Here is a 12,622-nt window from a genome sequence, read left to right on the forward strand (position 1 = left end):
ATTTGGGCAGCTCTCACTTGCTCCTGTAGCACAGCTGTAACTGACTAAACAGTGCATGGTTTTCCAGAGGTGCCTACTTATAGATCAGTCGGAAAATCTACACCCAGATACTCCTCGTAATCAGATAAGAGCTGCTAAGATTTTCCGAAAACACTGTCCTCTTCTTCCTCCTCCACTTACTCTTCTTTTTTCACTTCCTCCATCTTAACTAGACTCATTGTTCATTGTTCATTTAATTTCAGTAATTTGTCTCGTTATCTCTCTAAATAATTTTGGCAGTATCAGCTTGCGGTCATGCCACAGTGGCCTAGAAGGATGACATAAATGTATGAAATAATGTAAGAAGTTATGTTTGATCCTTAAAACAGACCTTGTAAGTTTATTTATATATGAGTGATGAGCATAGGAAAATGTGTGTGTGTGTGTGTGTGTGTGTGTGTGTGTGTGTGTGTGTGTACTTGTGTACGTGTGTATGTGAGAGACAGAGATGGTGAAAGTGGATGGAGCAGTGATGTGTCAGCCAAATTGTAGTGCTGTGGTGTGTGAATGATTTGATTGTGACTTGCACCTCTCTCTCTTTCCCCTCTCTCTCTCTTTATCCATCTCTCTCTCCCTCTCACAGTCTGGTGTTGTTTTTAGACCCTTGCACCAGTAACTAGAGCTGTGGGCAACACACCGGTAATCTGGCCCAGCTGGGTTCCCGTCGTTGCTAATTGGTGCAAATGAGGGGGGACCTTAGATTGCCAGGGCACGAAAACAAAAACCCCCCAGTAACGGACCTGTGACACCCCGAGAGGGGGTTCATGGGAGGAGGACTCCCACCAAACTGTGACCTGTCAGTGGCTGAGGGAGAGTGGATTCTACACATCCGTTTGCGATCAGTAAGAGCTGGAATCTGGGCAGAGAGATCCTGTCTGTCAGTAGGCCTGAATAGGAAGAAATTATGCCCATCAGAGAATTTGCCAGAACTGACGTGGGTTGGTGGCTGATGAAACCTAATGTCTGTCATTTAGATGAGGAAATTGGAGCAATTCTTATCTTACAACGCTTTAGCTGATGACATCATGGGTTAGTGGTTAATGGTGGCATACCTCATCTATGTCACCAAGAGCAGTATGATCCATAGGAGAGAAAGCATAAAAAAAAAGTTGGGAAACATTGGGAGTGGCCAAAGTTCAGAGGGCAATCTTATCTGTTTATTATCATTACTCAATCTTTATGCTTCTGTTTTGACGGCCCTCCATAATACAACTCAAAACACTGTCACACTGTGAAAGGCCTACTGACCTAACTTAAGCAAGTTTGAATTTTATTACAAGAGGAAGGGCAAGAGGTATTTACCTCAAGCCTCTATAGTACTCATGATGTGGAGACACTACTACAAACAAACAATGTTCAAATGTTGTCTGTAATAAAAATCGAACCGCCATCATGAAGGCTTTGAGGCTCGTAAAGAGACAGAGAACTAAGTATGGAGGCCAGTGGAGGAGGGTGGTGGTTTGGTTGGAGGATGGGTGGATGTTGTGTGAATGAGGAATGGTACAGGAATGTCTTCTCAACATCTGGGGCCCATGTGGATCCGTTAGAAAGACGGACAGATCAGGAAGAGAGTGCCAGTCTTGGCTAGACCTTAAGACAACATGGTCAGGCCAACTGTCCCTGTCCAGTTCTCGGTAAATCATTGGGACTTTAACACACATATACTCTTCAGACCCCAGACTTCAGGCACAAAGAACATTCCTGTTAACTCTGGAGTATCCTGCTACAATAGCTCTTTACTCCTTTGAATAGTTTAGAAACATTTATATCAACAGTTCTCAGGGATAAGGGATTATTTTTTTTAAAAAATCGGTTTGAATTGTATGTTTGTGAGCATTGTTAAACATATAGGTTTGAATGATAGTCAGAGCTTAGCAGGTCTGGCAAAATTTTTAAAAAAAGTTTTAGTGGTGGGACCAACAGGCCCATAAAACAACACTAACATCAGGTCTCTGTGATGTTGACATAGTGATCAAGGAGAGATCAATCTGTCTTTCTCACAGGGGAAAATTTAATCAGGTCCTTTTGCTATATTTCTCCCTCTGTCTTGCCTAATCAGAGGCCATTTGAACAACACCCACAACCCAGAGATCAAAGTCCACTGTTTTATCTCCCTCCACCTCTCTCTCTCTCTCTCTCTCGTTCTAGTTTGTGTACCCATTGACTGGACTCTTCAACTTGTAGATAGAGCAGACAGAGAACCACTGAGGTGTTGTGTATGTATATATATAGTGTACAAGCAACAAAATTACTTCTGACACGCAACCTCATACACACACACACACACACACACACACACACACACACACTCCACTGACTCACAAAATAGTTTCCCCCATAACTTACAAACCATTAGATAACAATATTGCTTAGGAACAGTTTGACTTAATGTTTCAAATAGTGAATGCATAAAATACCAAGTTTATAAACTCTTTACTAGATCAAATTGTCTGAAATTTGCAATTGTGACCTGTGTTATTAACGGTTTCCTTGCTGGCTTGTAGTCACCACTGTTAGATGAGTTTGACAACACAGTTTTCACGGGACACCAAACGCTCTATCACAGCTCCACGTTGAAACAAAATACTGATGTTTGATAAGCGTAGGATCAATGCCCTCCTATGCATAACTGAGCCAGTCTGATCAGAGACAAACATTTACCATACAACTTTTACCAGCGGTGAGCGAGGTGCCTTTTTTATTAAACATAACTGCTTTAAACAGTCTAAAGAGCCAGTAAAAAAGGCTTGAATAATTATATGCAAATATATAAAAAAAAAATCAACATAATGTGTTAAAACATCTGACAGTAAACAGAATGCACCTATTATGAAAATACACCCTGGAGGAGTTCTCTCTTTCTCTCGCTCTCTCTTAGTCAAACACAAGAAGCTCCTGACACACCTTAGCCTTGTGCTTTAAATGTCCTGCTCCACAGAGTGGCCTAAGGCATGAACAGGTCTGTTCATTCTAAGCCTCCCCTGAATATTCTCTTTTGAAAAAACAGGGATACAAAGTCAACACGGCAGATCCCCTCCTACAGGATACAGTGGAGGATGCTCAGCTTAGCATTTGCATAGCACATCTTCAGGGAGAGTGCCTCTCATTTCCCTCCCTAACGCTCACACGCCTCTTAACTGCACACTCTTAGCCTTTGCCACACACTGTTTTTAAGCCTGCAGCCATTTAGAAGAAAAGAAAAGAAAAGAAAAGAAAAGAAAAGAAAAGAAAAGAAAAGAAAAGAAAAGAAAAGAAAAGAAATCTATCATTTTGTTACAGTTCCTCAAATCTACAAACTGATGTCTTTACCTGTATGTATGTTGCTAGGAAAGAAAAGTTTCAGAGTAAAGAGGTTATTGACTGTTTTCCACAGAAATATAAAGGTCGTACCTAATAAAGAGTACAGTTTGGCTGGTGGACAGCAGAGACATGATTATATGCTGTGTTCCAAGCCAATAACAAATCTTCCTTTACCAGTTCCTGGTGTCATATCTATAGCAATAAAAGGGCCAGCTGCACTACTAAGCCAAGCTATCAGTCAACTACCTGTCTGTCAGTAGATACCAACTACCTGTCTGTACTCAGCAGCAGTGAGTACTTGGGAAAAATGCTGCTGTTTCCTATAAAAGCTACAGTTCATCTGTGCTCTTCCATAATTAGACATTCAAGGAAAATCGTTTGGATACTTTGAAATAGGGATCTTCATTCTCAGTGTCCTTGTTCAAGACATTATATACTACAGTAGTACATTCTTTAATCCATTTTAATGATTCTTGACCAAAGCTTTTGTTAGAGTATCTAGGAAGGGCAGTACTTTGAAAAAAAGTGATTAGAATTAGTTTATGAGTACTATTGTGAAAAAGTGGGTAAAATCTTAGTTCTCATTGTCTGTAATATAATGGTTGTCTTTGTTTGGAGATTCATTTGTTCCTACGTAAAGAAACAACATCAATTGAGGAAATGGGCTCCTGACCGGCATTTTGTTCCACGGACACAATAACCCAAAGATATGGAATTATGCTGTAGTCATGAAAGGGTAGGGCCCAGTCCCTTGTTCCCGATGTGTCATAGCGTCACCTTGGAAACCATATCAATAGTACTGGCCTATCTTATCGTGTTAGTGCTCCAAGAGCATGGCCCATTGTCTTTCTCATGCTGAACGGCTGCTGCAGATTCCCACCAGGAGATCTGGTGTAGAGTTTACAGATCTCTCTCTCTCTCCTTCTCTCTCTCTCTTTCCTTCTCTCTCTCTCTCCTTCTCTGTTTTTCTTCCCCTCTCTCTCTCTCTCTCTCTCTCTCTCTCTCCCTCTCTCTTTTTCTGTTCAGCCCTGTGTGTGTGTGCAGTACTTGCTTTCAAAAGCTCCTACACAGAGACGTGACCAGAGAGAAAGGTTTCACACAGCTACGTGATAAAGTGGTAAACACAAGGCAGCACTGAGGCAGGGCCAAAAAGGCCAACACGCTGTCAGTTGCTCTTGGGGGGTTGTTTAACTTTTTTTTTTCTCTCAAATGGAGTAAGATGATATTCAGTGGACTGAAATTCTAAAATGCTTGCTCATGGCTGGTCATGGTGTGGCAGGCTGGTCAGAGAAGTAATTTTGTTATATTGAAAGCCAGGTCACCCCTGGATGCTCTCCAGTCTATAAAGATAATTTAGCATTATTATGACAGCAGATGGGGTATGTCTTCCCAGTAGTTATTACCATGTTTCTTACACTTCCCCTGCGTCATGTTTATGATTAAAGGGAAGGTGGTGTATGTGTCACTTGTACAACAGATTTCATTTGAAATCATTTGTCAGTGTTTTTCTCACAAGTCATGTTCAAATTTTAAAAGCACTTAAAAACTGCCTACTAACTTCATTAATTTACAATTATTCATGTTTGGTGGCATTATGTTTTACTTTATTCTAAGGCAGAGAGGAGGGGGGAAATATATTTGCTGTTTTAAATATATATAAGCATGAATGTGACAAAAAACAGAGAAAAGAGAAGAAAAGAAAAAAGAAAACTAATTTCAGAGGATGCAAATAATTTATCACAACATCTGTCACTTGTAGAATTAAATATATTCTGCCTGTATATCCATTTCAGTCCAAATGTTCTGTTAATAAAACAGGGGAAAATGGCTGCTGCATAACTTTTTATTTTAGATCAGCCAAAATTATTTTTAGGTTTAGCTGATCATTAAAGAGTTTCTATTACTGATAAATTATAGATGAGCAGCAATGATACATATTGTTCTGAGCATATGTAAAAGCCAAACTCTAATAGTTAAGCTTTTATCTTATGCCTATACTCTATAGGTATATTTATATTTTCTATGCTCTATATAAGTCTAGTTTTGAAGGGACACTGCAAGTTATGTCAAAAACACTAAGGGAGAAGTAGTAGTTATAGTTTGGGATGTCTAGGAACATGGTAACTTACCTCTCTTCTCTCCCCCATTGCCACTTCGTATGAAATACACAAACTTTTACATTTGCTCATGCATTTACTTTTAGTTCCTAATAAAATGTAACATTTTTTAATTAGGATGGAATCACAACATCAGAGGCTATTTCTTTGAACAGAAGTCCTGTCAAGCTTATATCTTATACAGCTGCCAAGCAATCATTTCAGTGTTGCTTTATAGAGTTTATGTCCTATGTGAACTCTATGATCTTAGAACAGCACTATGGTCTTGTGTGAGTGGTTTCTCTTTGGCTCAGCACGTGCTGCCGTGGATTCAGACTGCAGGCGTCTTTGTGCCTTGTCGAAACTTGGACTTAGCGCCCATATCTGTGAGTCAGGAGTTCCTTCATGACTGGCATAAATACTTGGTCTGATTTATCAAAAACGTCTTTCAGCTTATTCAATTTTTTTTTTTTTTTTTTGACATTCCTGGAAATTTATATATAAAGTCTTGTGACACATTCCATTAACTAATTAATCATAGAGGCATTGAAGAGTTCCACTTTGAACTGCCCTTTTTTGTGTCATAGTCTTGATATAAGGGACTGGCTTGAACTTAAGATTTATATAAAAAAAAGAAACTGCAGCCTTAGAATTTGAAATCAGTTGATCAACTGAAGTGACTTAACCTGAAATTAATTTACTAAAGAGAATGAAAACTGTTTTGCATAAACACACAGTAATTAAAAACGAATTTCCCCATAGTTTTGTTTTTTAATAAGAAATAAACATGAAAACATCCACATCATAACATGCACACAAAAGAACAATTGACATAATATAACAATATATATATATATTAACAAACATCTTTGGAATCTGAGAGCAAAAGCTGGGTTTAAATAAACAATGCCATTTAAAACTAAATAGCTCAATAAAAATAATTATGACCTTAAGTTGTTTATTTAAAAAAAAAAGCGTTCTTTTTCTGACTTGATGGTTGAGTTTACAGTTAAAAATGGGTTTGTGTTGCTATAAAAAAAAATCTCAGAATGTTCACATTTAAACAGAATCCAAATCACTCCAGCCTCATCACAGTGATCTCATCTCAGTTTGCCATTTTTCCGTAAAAGCAAGACAGTAACGAGGCATTGTTGTGACCAACTTTATCTCGCCCCTCCCCAGCCTGTGCAAAAAGGTCTAAGCACTAGTGCAAAGTACTGTATGTAAATGGGCCATTGTGCATCCTCCTCCTGCTCTGTCTTAGGAAACTGTTCTACCCTCACCTTGGAAAGAGCCATGGTACACTACATGGTAATCAATAGGAGGAGCAAGTCAAACATATTTGCCTTTATACAAAATTGGCAATCGCTTTATAAAATTGTTTTATTGGGAAAAAAAGAGGAGGGCGTGAAAAAAAATGTAGACTCTAGGGTTTACCACAGTTTCACACTGTAAGACTTTGATCCTTTAAAAATGAAAGACTGGGTGAGTAATATAGCAAATGGCTTACATTTTGAGAAAACTGTAAAATAAAAGAATTGCCTATTGTCTCACCAATCAACAAGCAATGGCAGCAACACAGACTTTGCTATATACACAGCAGTGTGTGTGTATGTGTGTATATTTGTTAACGTACTTTATTAAACATGATTGCGTGTTAATGCTGTAACACACGGACAGAGGATTTCCCTGTAACACAGTAACAACTGTTCAGAGCCGTAACCTGAACTCATAAGCTCCCACAATCTCATTTTCAACTAATAATCACATTTTTTGTAACTTTACAACATAAAATTGTACAAGATATATTAATTTCTTCCCTTCATAAATAAATGCACAACTCCTGTTGCCAGTCCATATATATATATACAAATAATGAGCATGAAAATCCTGAGGAACATTTGTCCGCATACTGTGACCCTGAAAACCCTTTCACTGTTCAAATGACACATCAGTTCCTGAAACCCTTTGAAACATTAACATATCACGTAAAATATGAAAAAGAGAGAGAGAGAGAAAAGAGAGAGAGAGTTTTTCAAAGATTTAGTCTGAAATGACTTTAACTCATCCCCCTCTCTGAGTAGAAATCGAGAGGTTTTCATGTCACTGCATACATCAGTCTCCTTTGGAAAAAACACCGCACATTTTCGCACTGACACAGCAGAAAGCTGTCTTTGATGAAGAATGGTCCCTCCTGTGGGAGCCTGCCTGAGAGGTCAGCCATTTTATCTCTATAGTGTCTAAAGCTGTTAGAGTCGCAGCAGCTCTTGGCTGCCATTTGGCTGTTGGACGCGTTAAGACGCATTGAGGACAGACCTGCTGTATAAGGTCTGGTAGTAAGCTCCAGAATCAATAGCAGACGGGCCTGCGCTGTCATATATCTGTTTGGCAGCCACTGGTGACGTGGACGTGTAGCTGTTGTAGGCCATCACCTGGTCTTGGTAGGACTTGAGATCCATCTTCTGCTCATTAGACATGAGGTTGGTGATAGAGAAGGGGTGGTTGAAGTTGTAGTGGGGATCCATGGATTTAAGGGGATCATTCTGAAGGTCAAGGTGCTGCATAGAGCTAGGCAGGAGGTGGGGGCTGCCTCCCATGGGCTGAGAGTGGAGGTGGGAGGTAGAGGGAGCAATGGAGGATGGCACAGAGGAAGGAATAGGCACTGGGGAACTCTGTGCCAGTGAGGGAGTTGGATGTGGGCACTCCAACTGCACCAGACTCCTCTGCTGCTGCTCCTCTGAGGCTGAACCTGGGTGGGAGCTGTCGGAGTGGGCTGAGTCTGCTCCCTCAGAACCTGTGCCCGGGCTGTGCTCCTCCTGAAGACTATCTCCATGCCCGCCCTTGCCAGCCCCACCATCCTGAGACTTTGAGGTGCCCTTCTTGCCAGGTTTGTCCTCTATCTTGAAGCGCTTCTGTCGACGCAAGTAGCATCCGTTCTCAAACATGTTGCCAGAGTTTGGATGCATAGCCCAGTAGGAGCCTTTACCGGGCTTGTCTGGTGAGCGTGCTACCTTCACAAAGCAATCGTTGAAGGAGAGTGAGTGACGGATGGAGTTCTGCCAGCGTTGCTGGTTCTCGCGGTAGTAAGGGAACAGGTCCATGATCCACTGGTAAATCTCGTTGAGGGTGAGCATCTTATTACCGGACTGCTGGATGGCCATGGTTATAAGGGAGATGTAGGAGTAAGGTGGCTTGGCATGAGTGAGGGATCGGCGGTAAGGCTTAGGAACCTCCTTGGTTCGGTTTAGTGAAGTGGGAGACGGATAGCTGAGCTGAGCCATGGGCTGTCCCATGCTCTGGTAGTGAGAGAGGGGGCTGAGAGAGGAGGTTGGGGAGCCCAGCTGTGTGAGGGAGCTGGGGTTCAGAGATGAGCCGACTGGTGACAGGCTCATGTGGTTTGCTCCTCCAGCCATGGAGGCAAGATGGTTGCTATTGAGTCCAGTGCTGGGGTAGCCCATGTTCATGCTGGATGCAGAACCGGCAGAATTCAGGTTGATGTAACTGTTCAGGGTGCTCATTGAACTCAGGCTGGAATTCATGGCGCTTGGTGAGGAATACATCTAAAAAAACCAAAGAGAATTTATTTATTTAATTTGGAGAGAAATTTAATTTCTCTCCCTCTTTTTTTTATAAACGCAAAGAGTGGTGGATTTCATAAACCAGTTAGCTGTTAGTTGTAAATATGTTTAACACAAATGTAACGTTTTAACACAGCAAGCATAAAGTATAATTAGGAGGAGATTCCTTGTTAACAATCCTGATGATGCAGTTTATTAACTTGATATTTTAAAACTGATACACCTAACGAACTGATCGTTTAAGCCGAAACATAGCATATATCCTTTTTTCAATATGGTAGACGCTCAGTTTTTTTTTTTTTAATTTCGTGTGATGATCATGAAGGAGAGTCTCTCTTAAATCGACACGTAAGGGACATTCATATCACAGTTAATTTATTATTAGGCTGATGGCTGATATCTTGAACAAACGAAAATAGTTAATTATCTTGCGATCATTTCTATCTATTGAATAACTGTTTGATGTGATATATAGTGGATAACAAATAGCTGTGAATGACAAAGAAAGCAGTCAGAATTCTTAAATAAGCTCGGTCTTTAATCGCTTTCATAATCAGGTCTTTAAAAATAATATTACTGTTATTCCGATCGAAAGCAGTCTGCAGGAGTCTGATGAAATTTTGAGGAAGAATAAAATGCTTTGACTTATTTCCTGAATAGAACATGTCATACCTGAAATATGATATTTGGTCGTATTTTTTGATTCGGGAAAAATAAAATCAAAATTAATTATGTGCCGTTATATGTAGGCAACATGAAACAATAAATTAGGCGTCTTTTCACCCACCACTCACACAAGCAGAACGAAAAATCAAACGTGGTATTTAAGCATGTTAGAACAAACGACTATTCATGAGAACTGTTTTAAAAATATTTTCGTTTTCAAATATTGCTGGGAATAACGTAAAATTGGAGTTACTTTTTTACTCTTGGAAGTCTCCCCAACTTAAAAAAAAGCATAGTACCTTCTCTCAAAGACCACATCAGACCAGTACGCCCTAAAGGCCGTAAACGTTAAACCGTCTAAAAATTAATGGGATTTCTCTGTATATAGTATAGCCTACTTTTTATATAAAAATCAAACTTACCTCACTTGATTCACTGTAGAACGCATTCCATTCAGGAATTTCGTGAGACTCCATCTTCACTGAGCTCAACATCCCAAAGAAACGTTTTAAATTGTAAATAAAAAGTGTAGTATCAACAAATTACTAAAGAAAAAATCACGAGATTGGTATGTCTTTTCTCTTTCTTTTTGTTTTTTCTATGATGATATATCGACCCCAAAAGAAAAATCCAGTCTTCCGAAAGAAGCAGTTTACGATCCCCACGAAAACGGTAATAGTAACATAAGTTGTGGGGTAAATGTAAGTCTTCTTTTGAGTTAAAAATAAAAACTCTATTATTCAATTTCTCTCAGTGGATCTCTGGTGTATTATTTTCTCATTGCTTAACTACTGATAAATACTTATCATTTTAAAAGGCTTGACGTTTTAATAATCCTGGGAAGAATCCTCAGAGGAGTTTCAGTTGAATCGTAGCCCGTGCGTCGCTTAAGTTAGTTGGCTATGGGCGAGTACTGTAGTAGAGTGAAGTCCTGGCTTTAAAACGCAGGTAAGGTCCCGCCCCATGACTATTTGAATATCGTCCTGGGACTCAGGAAGAGATCGTTCAAAAAGTCTCTTTTGCCCCCTGGTGTTCTGTATATTGGCGGATAGACGTCTACATTTCAATTGTCACCCCCAGAACCCTACATAGTTTTAAAAAAGTTGCTATTAAAGATAAAATAATTTAATTCTGAGAAGCATAATTTAAAAAAAAAAAAAAAGTACACTCTGCCACCATCATAAAGTAATATTGCTTTTGCAGTAGGGCACATTGTTTGTTTTGAATGATCATTATTATTATTTAAAAAAAAAAACATTACAGTGGCGGCTGGAAGTGTATTCTATAAGCTCATCCATTGTCTCTCGGGTGATACCTTCCACAGCGAGGTCGTTATATAATATAAAGTTTCCATTCGCACTGAAAATATTCCGATGGTCAGACTCACTTATCTGTGTGAACCCAACAAACATAAAACATCGTTAATCAACCGACCAATAACTAAAGCATAAGTAATATAATCAAGCATAATAATAAAAAAGATTTTGCATGCTGACAGTGCATTTTTCTGATCTGCTCAAACTGTAAGCTTGTCAGGGGTTAAACTCATCACTTGGGGGTCTAGCCCTCGTACTCTGAGGTGACATTTTTTTAAGTCGTTAAATCTCCTGGGCTATCACGTCTGGGCACTTAAAAGTGGTCGAAGGGTGATTAATTGGTAGCGTCTTATTGGAACGAATCCACACTGCTTTTCATTCTGAGTACGCCTATTACATAAGACGTTGAAAATTCGATGCAGAGGAATCGAAGGACATCCAGCTGCTGCTTAAACCGTCTTCTTTACACTCCTGACGTCACTATTTTCGCAGAACTGTTTACACATATTTTTAGCCGGAGGCAGACATCTGATGGGTGCGAACAGAGTTGGAGCACAATTATAAAATTTTTCTGCGCATAGCAAGGTGCATTACGATGCGTACCCTAAGCAGAAAGGCTTGAGAAAAAAACAATGAATGGATAATAGTTTCAGTGACCACGAATATACAGTATATGGAACAAGTAGCACAAGTAAAGACAAGTAAATAGGAAACTCATTTCAAAGCAAGTACTTTTTTAAATGACCTCAAGTGACTTGAAATGAACCATGAGAAATTAGAGTCACTCTTCCTCGGAATACACATCTCCTTTGTCGGGCTCAGACAGTAGAATCTAAATGTCAATGCATTTCCTAATGGCTAATGAATGGAGATGTAATTGATAAGCACGCAGGTGGTCGACAGGATTAGTTGGGCACAGAAGGGGAAATAACCATCGGAAAGAGGTAGAATGTACTTTTCAACCGATCTGTCCGGTTTTTCGTTATTAGTATTATTACTATTACTACTACTACCACCTCTACAATCAGTAGTAGCAATAGTCTTGTAATAGTAGGTTAAGAACAGGTTAAGTGGTCTAGCGTTTACAACATACAAACGAATTATTTCTGCGTGTAACGTTTTCAGGGCTGCTGCGAACTTATCAGTGTCCCGCAGGTGGACGATTTACGCCTTTTTGCAAAAGGATATCGTGTCGGTTTAATGAAATGGGCAGTTAACACTATGCGGGAAAATCGAATACTATTTACAGTACCTTGATTAAAAAAAGACCCTCGGTCTTCGTAGATCTCTAACTAATATAGCCAAAGAAATTATAAACTTTTTAAATGAATGTTCCCGTAGTGTATGTTTATATTTCACTATCCACCATGATGTGAAGACATTAGTTCATTGTCACTTCGGTTATTTCCAGTAATTGCTTCTTTGCGCGTAACATTCGGAGAAATACCCGTTTGTTTTACAGTGCTCTGAAATGCATTTCCGAACCAAGATATGAGTCGCGCGTGCTGTCTCGTACTATGTAAAACATCGGAAAGACTGCTCGATTCCTTCCTGAATACTCCTTTGCTCCTGTTAATGGTGTATTGCCGAACACACATCTGAGCGTCTCACTGCTTCTCATGCCAAT

At 39.6% G+C, this 12,622-nt stretch overlaps 1 protein-coding gene across 2 annotated transcripts; it reads right to left on the reverse strand.

Annotated features, from left to right (window-relative positions):
• Positions 1-7,585: 7,585 nt before the first annotated feature.
• On the reverse strand, positions 7,586-10,597 carry foxa3 (forkhead box A3). Of its 2 annotated transcripts, none has more exons than XM_030766921.1 (2): positions 10,107-10,597; positions 7,586-8,995 (listed from the first exon to the last, which is right to left on the reverse strand). In XM_030766921.1, exons 1-2 carry the CDS (start codon positions 10,125-10,127, stop codon positions 7,730-7,732), a joined length of 1,287 nt encoding a protein of 428 aa, XP_030622781.1. In that variant the 5' UTR covers positions 10,128-10,597; the 3' UTR covers positions 7,586-7,729. The 2 variants fall into 2 exon arrangements, with proteins under 2 accessions (XP_030622781.1, XP_030622780.1); XM_030766920.1 differs by having other exon boundaries at positions 10,102-10,596.
• Between the last annotated feature and the right edge of the window lie 2,025 nt (positions 10,598-12,622).

The sequence above is a fragment of the Chanos chanos genome, chromosome 2 (assembly GCF_902362185.1).
Source record: "Chanos chanos chromosome 2, fChaCha1.1, whole genome shotgun sequence".
Lineage (NCBI taxonomy): Eukaryota > Metazoa > Chordata > Actinopteri > Gonorynchiformes > Chanidae > Chanos > Chanos chanos.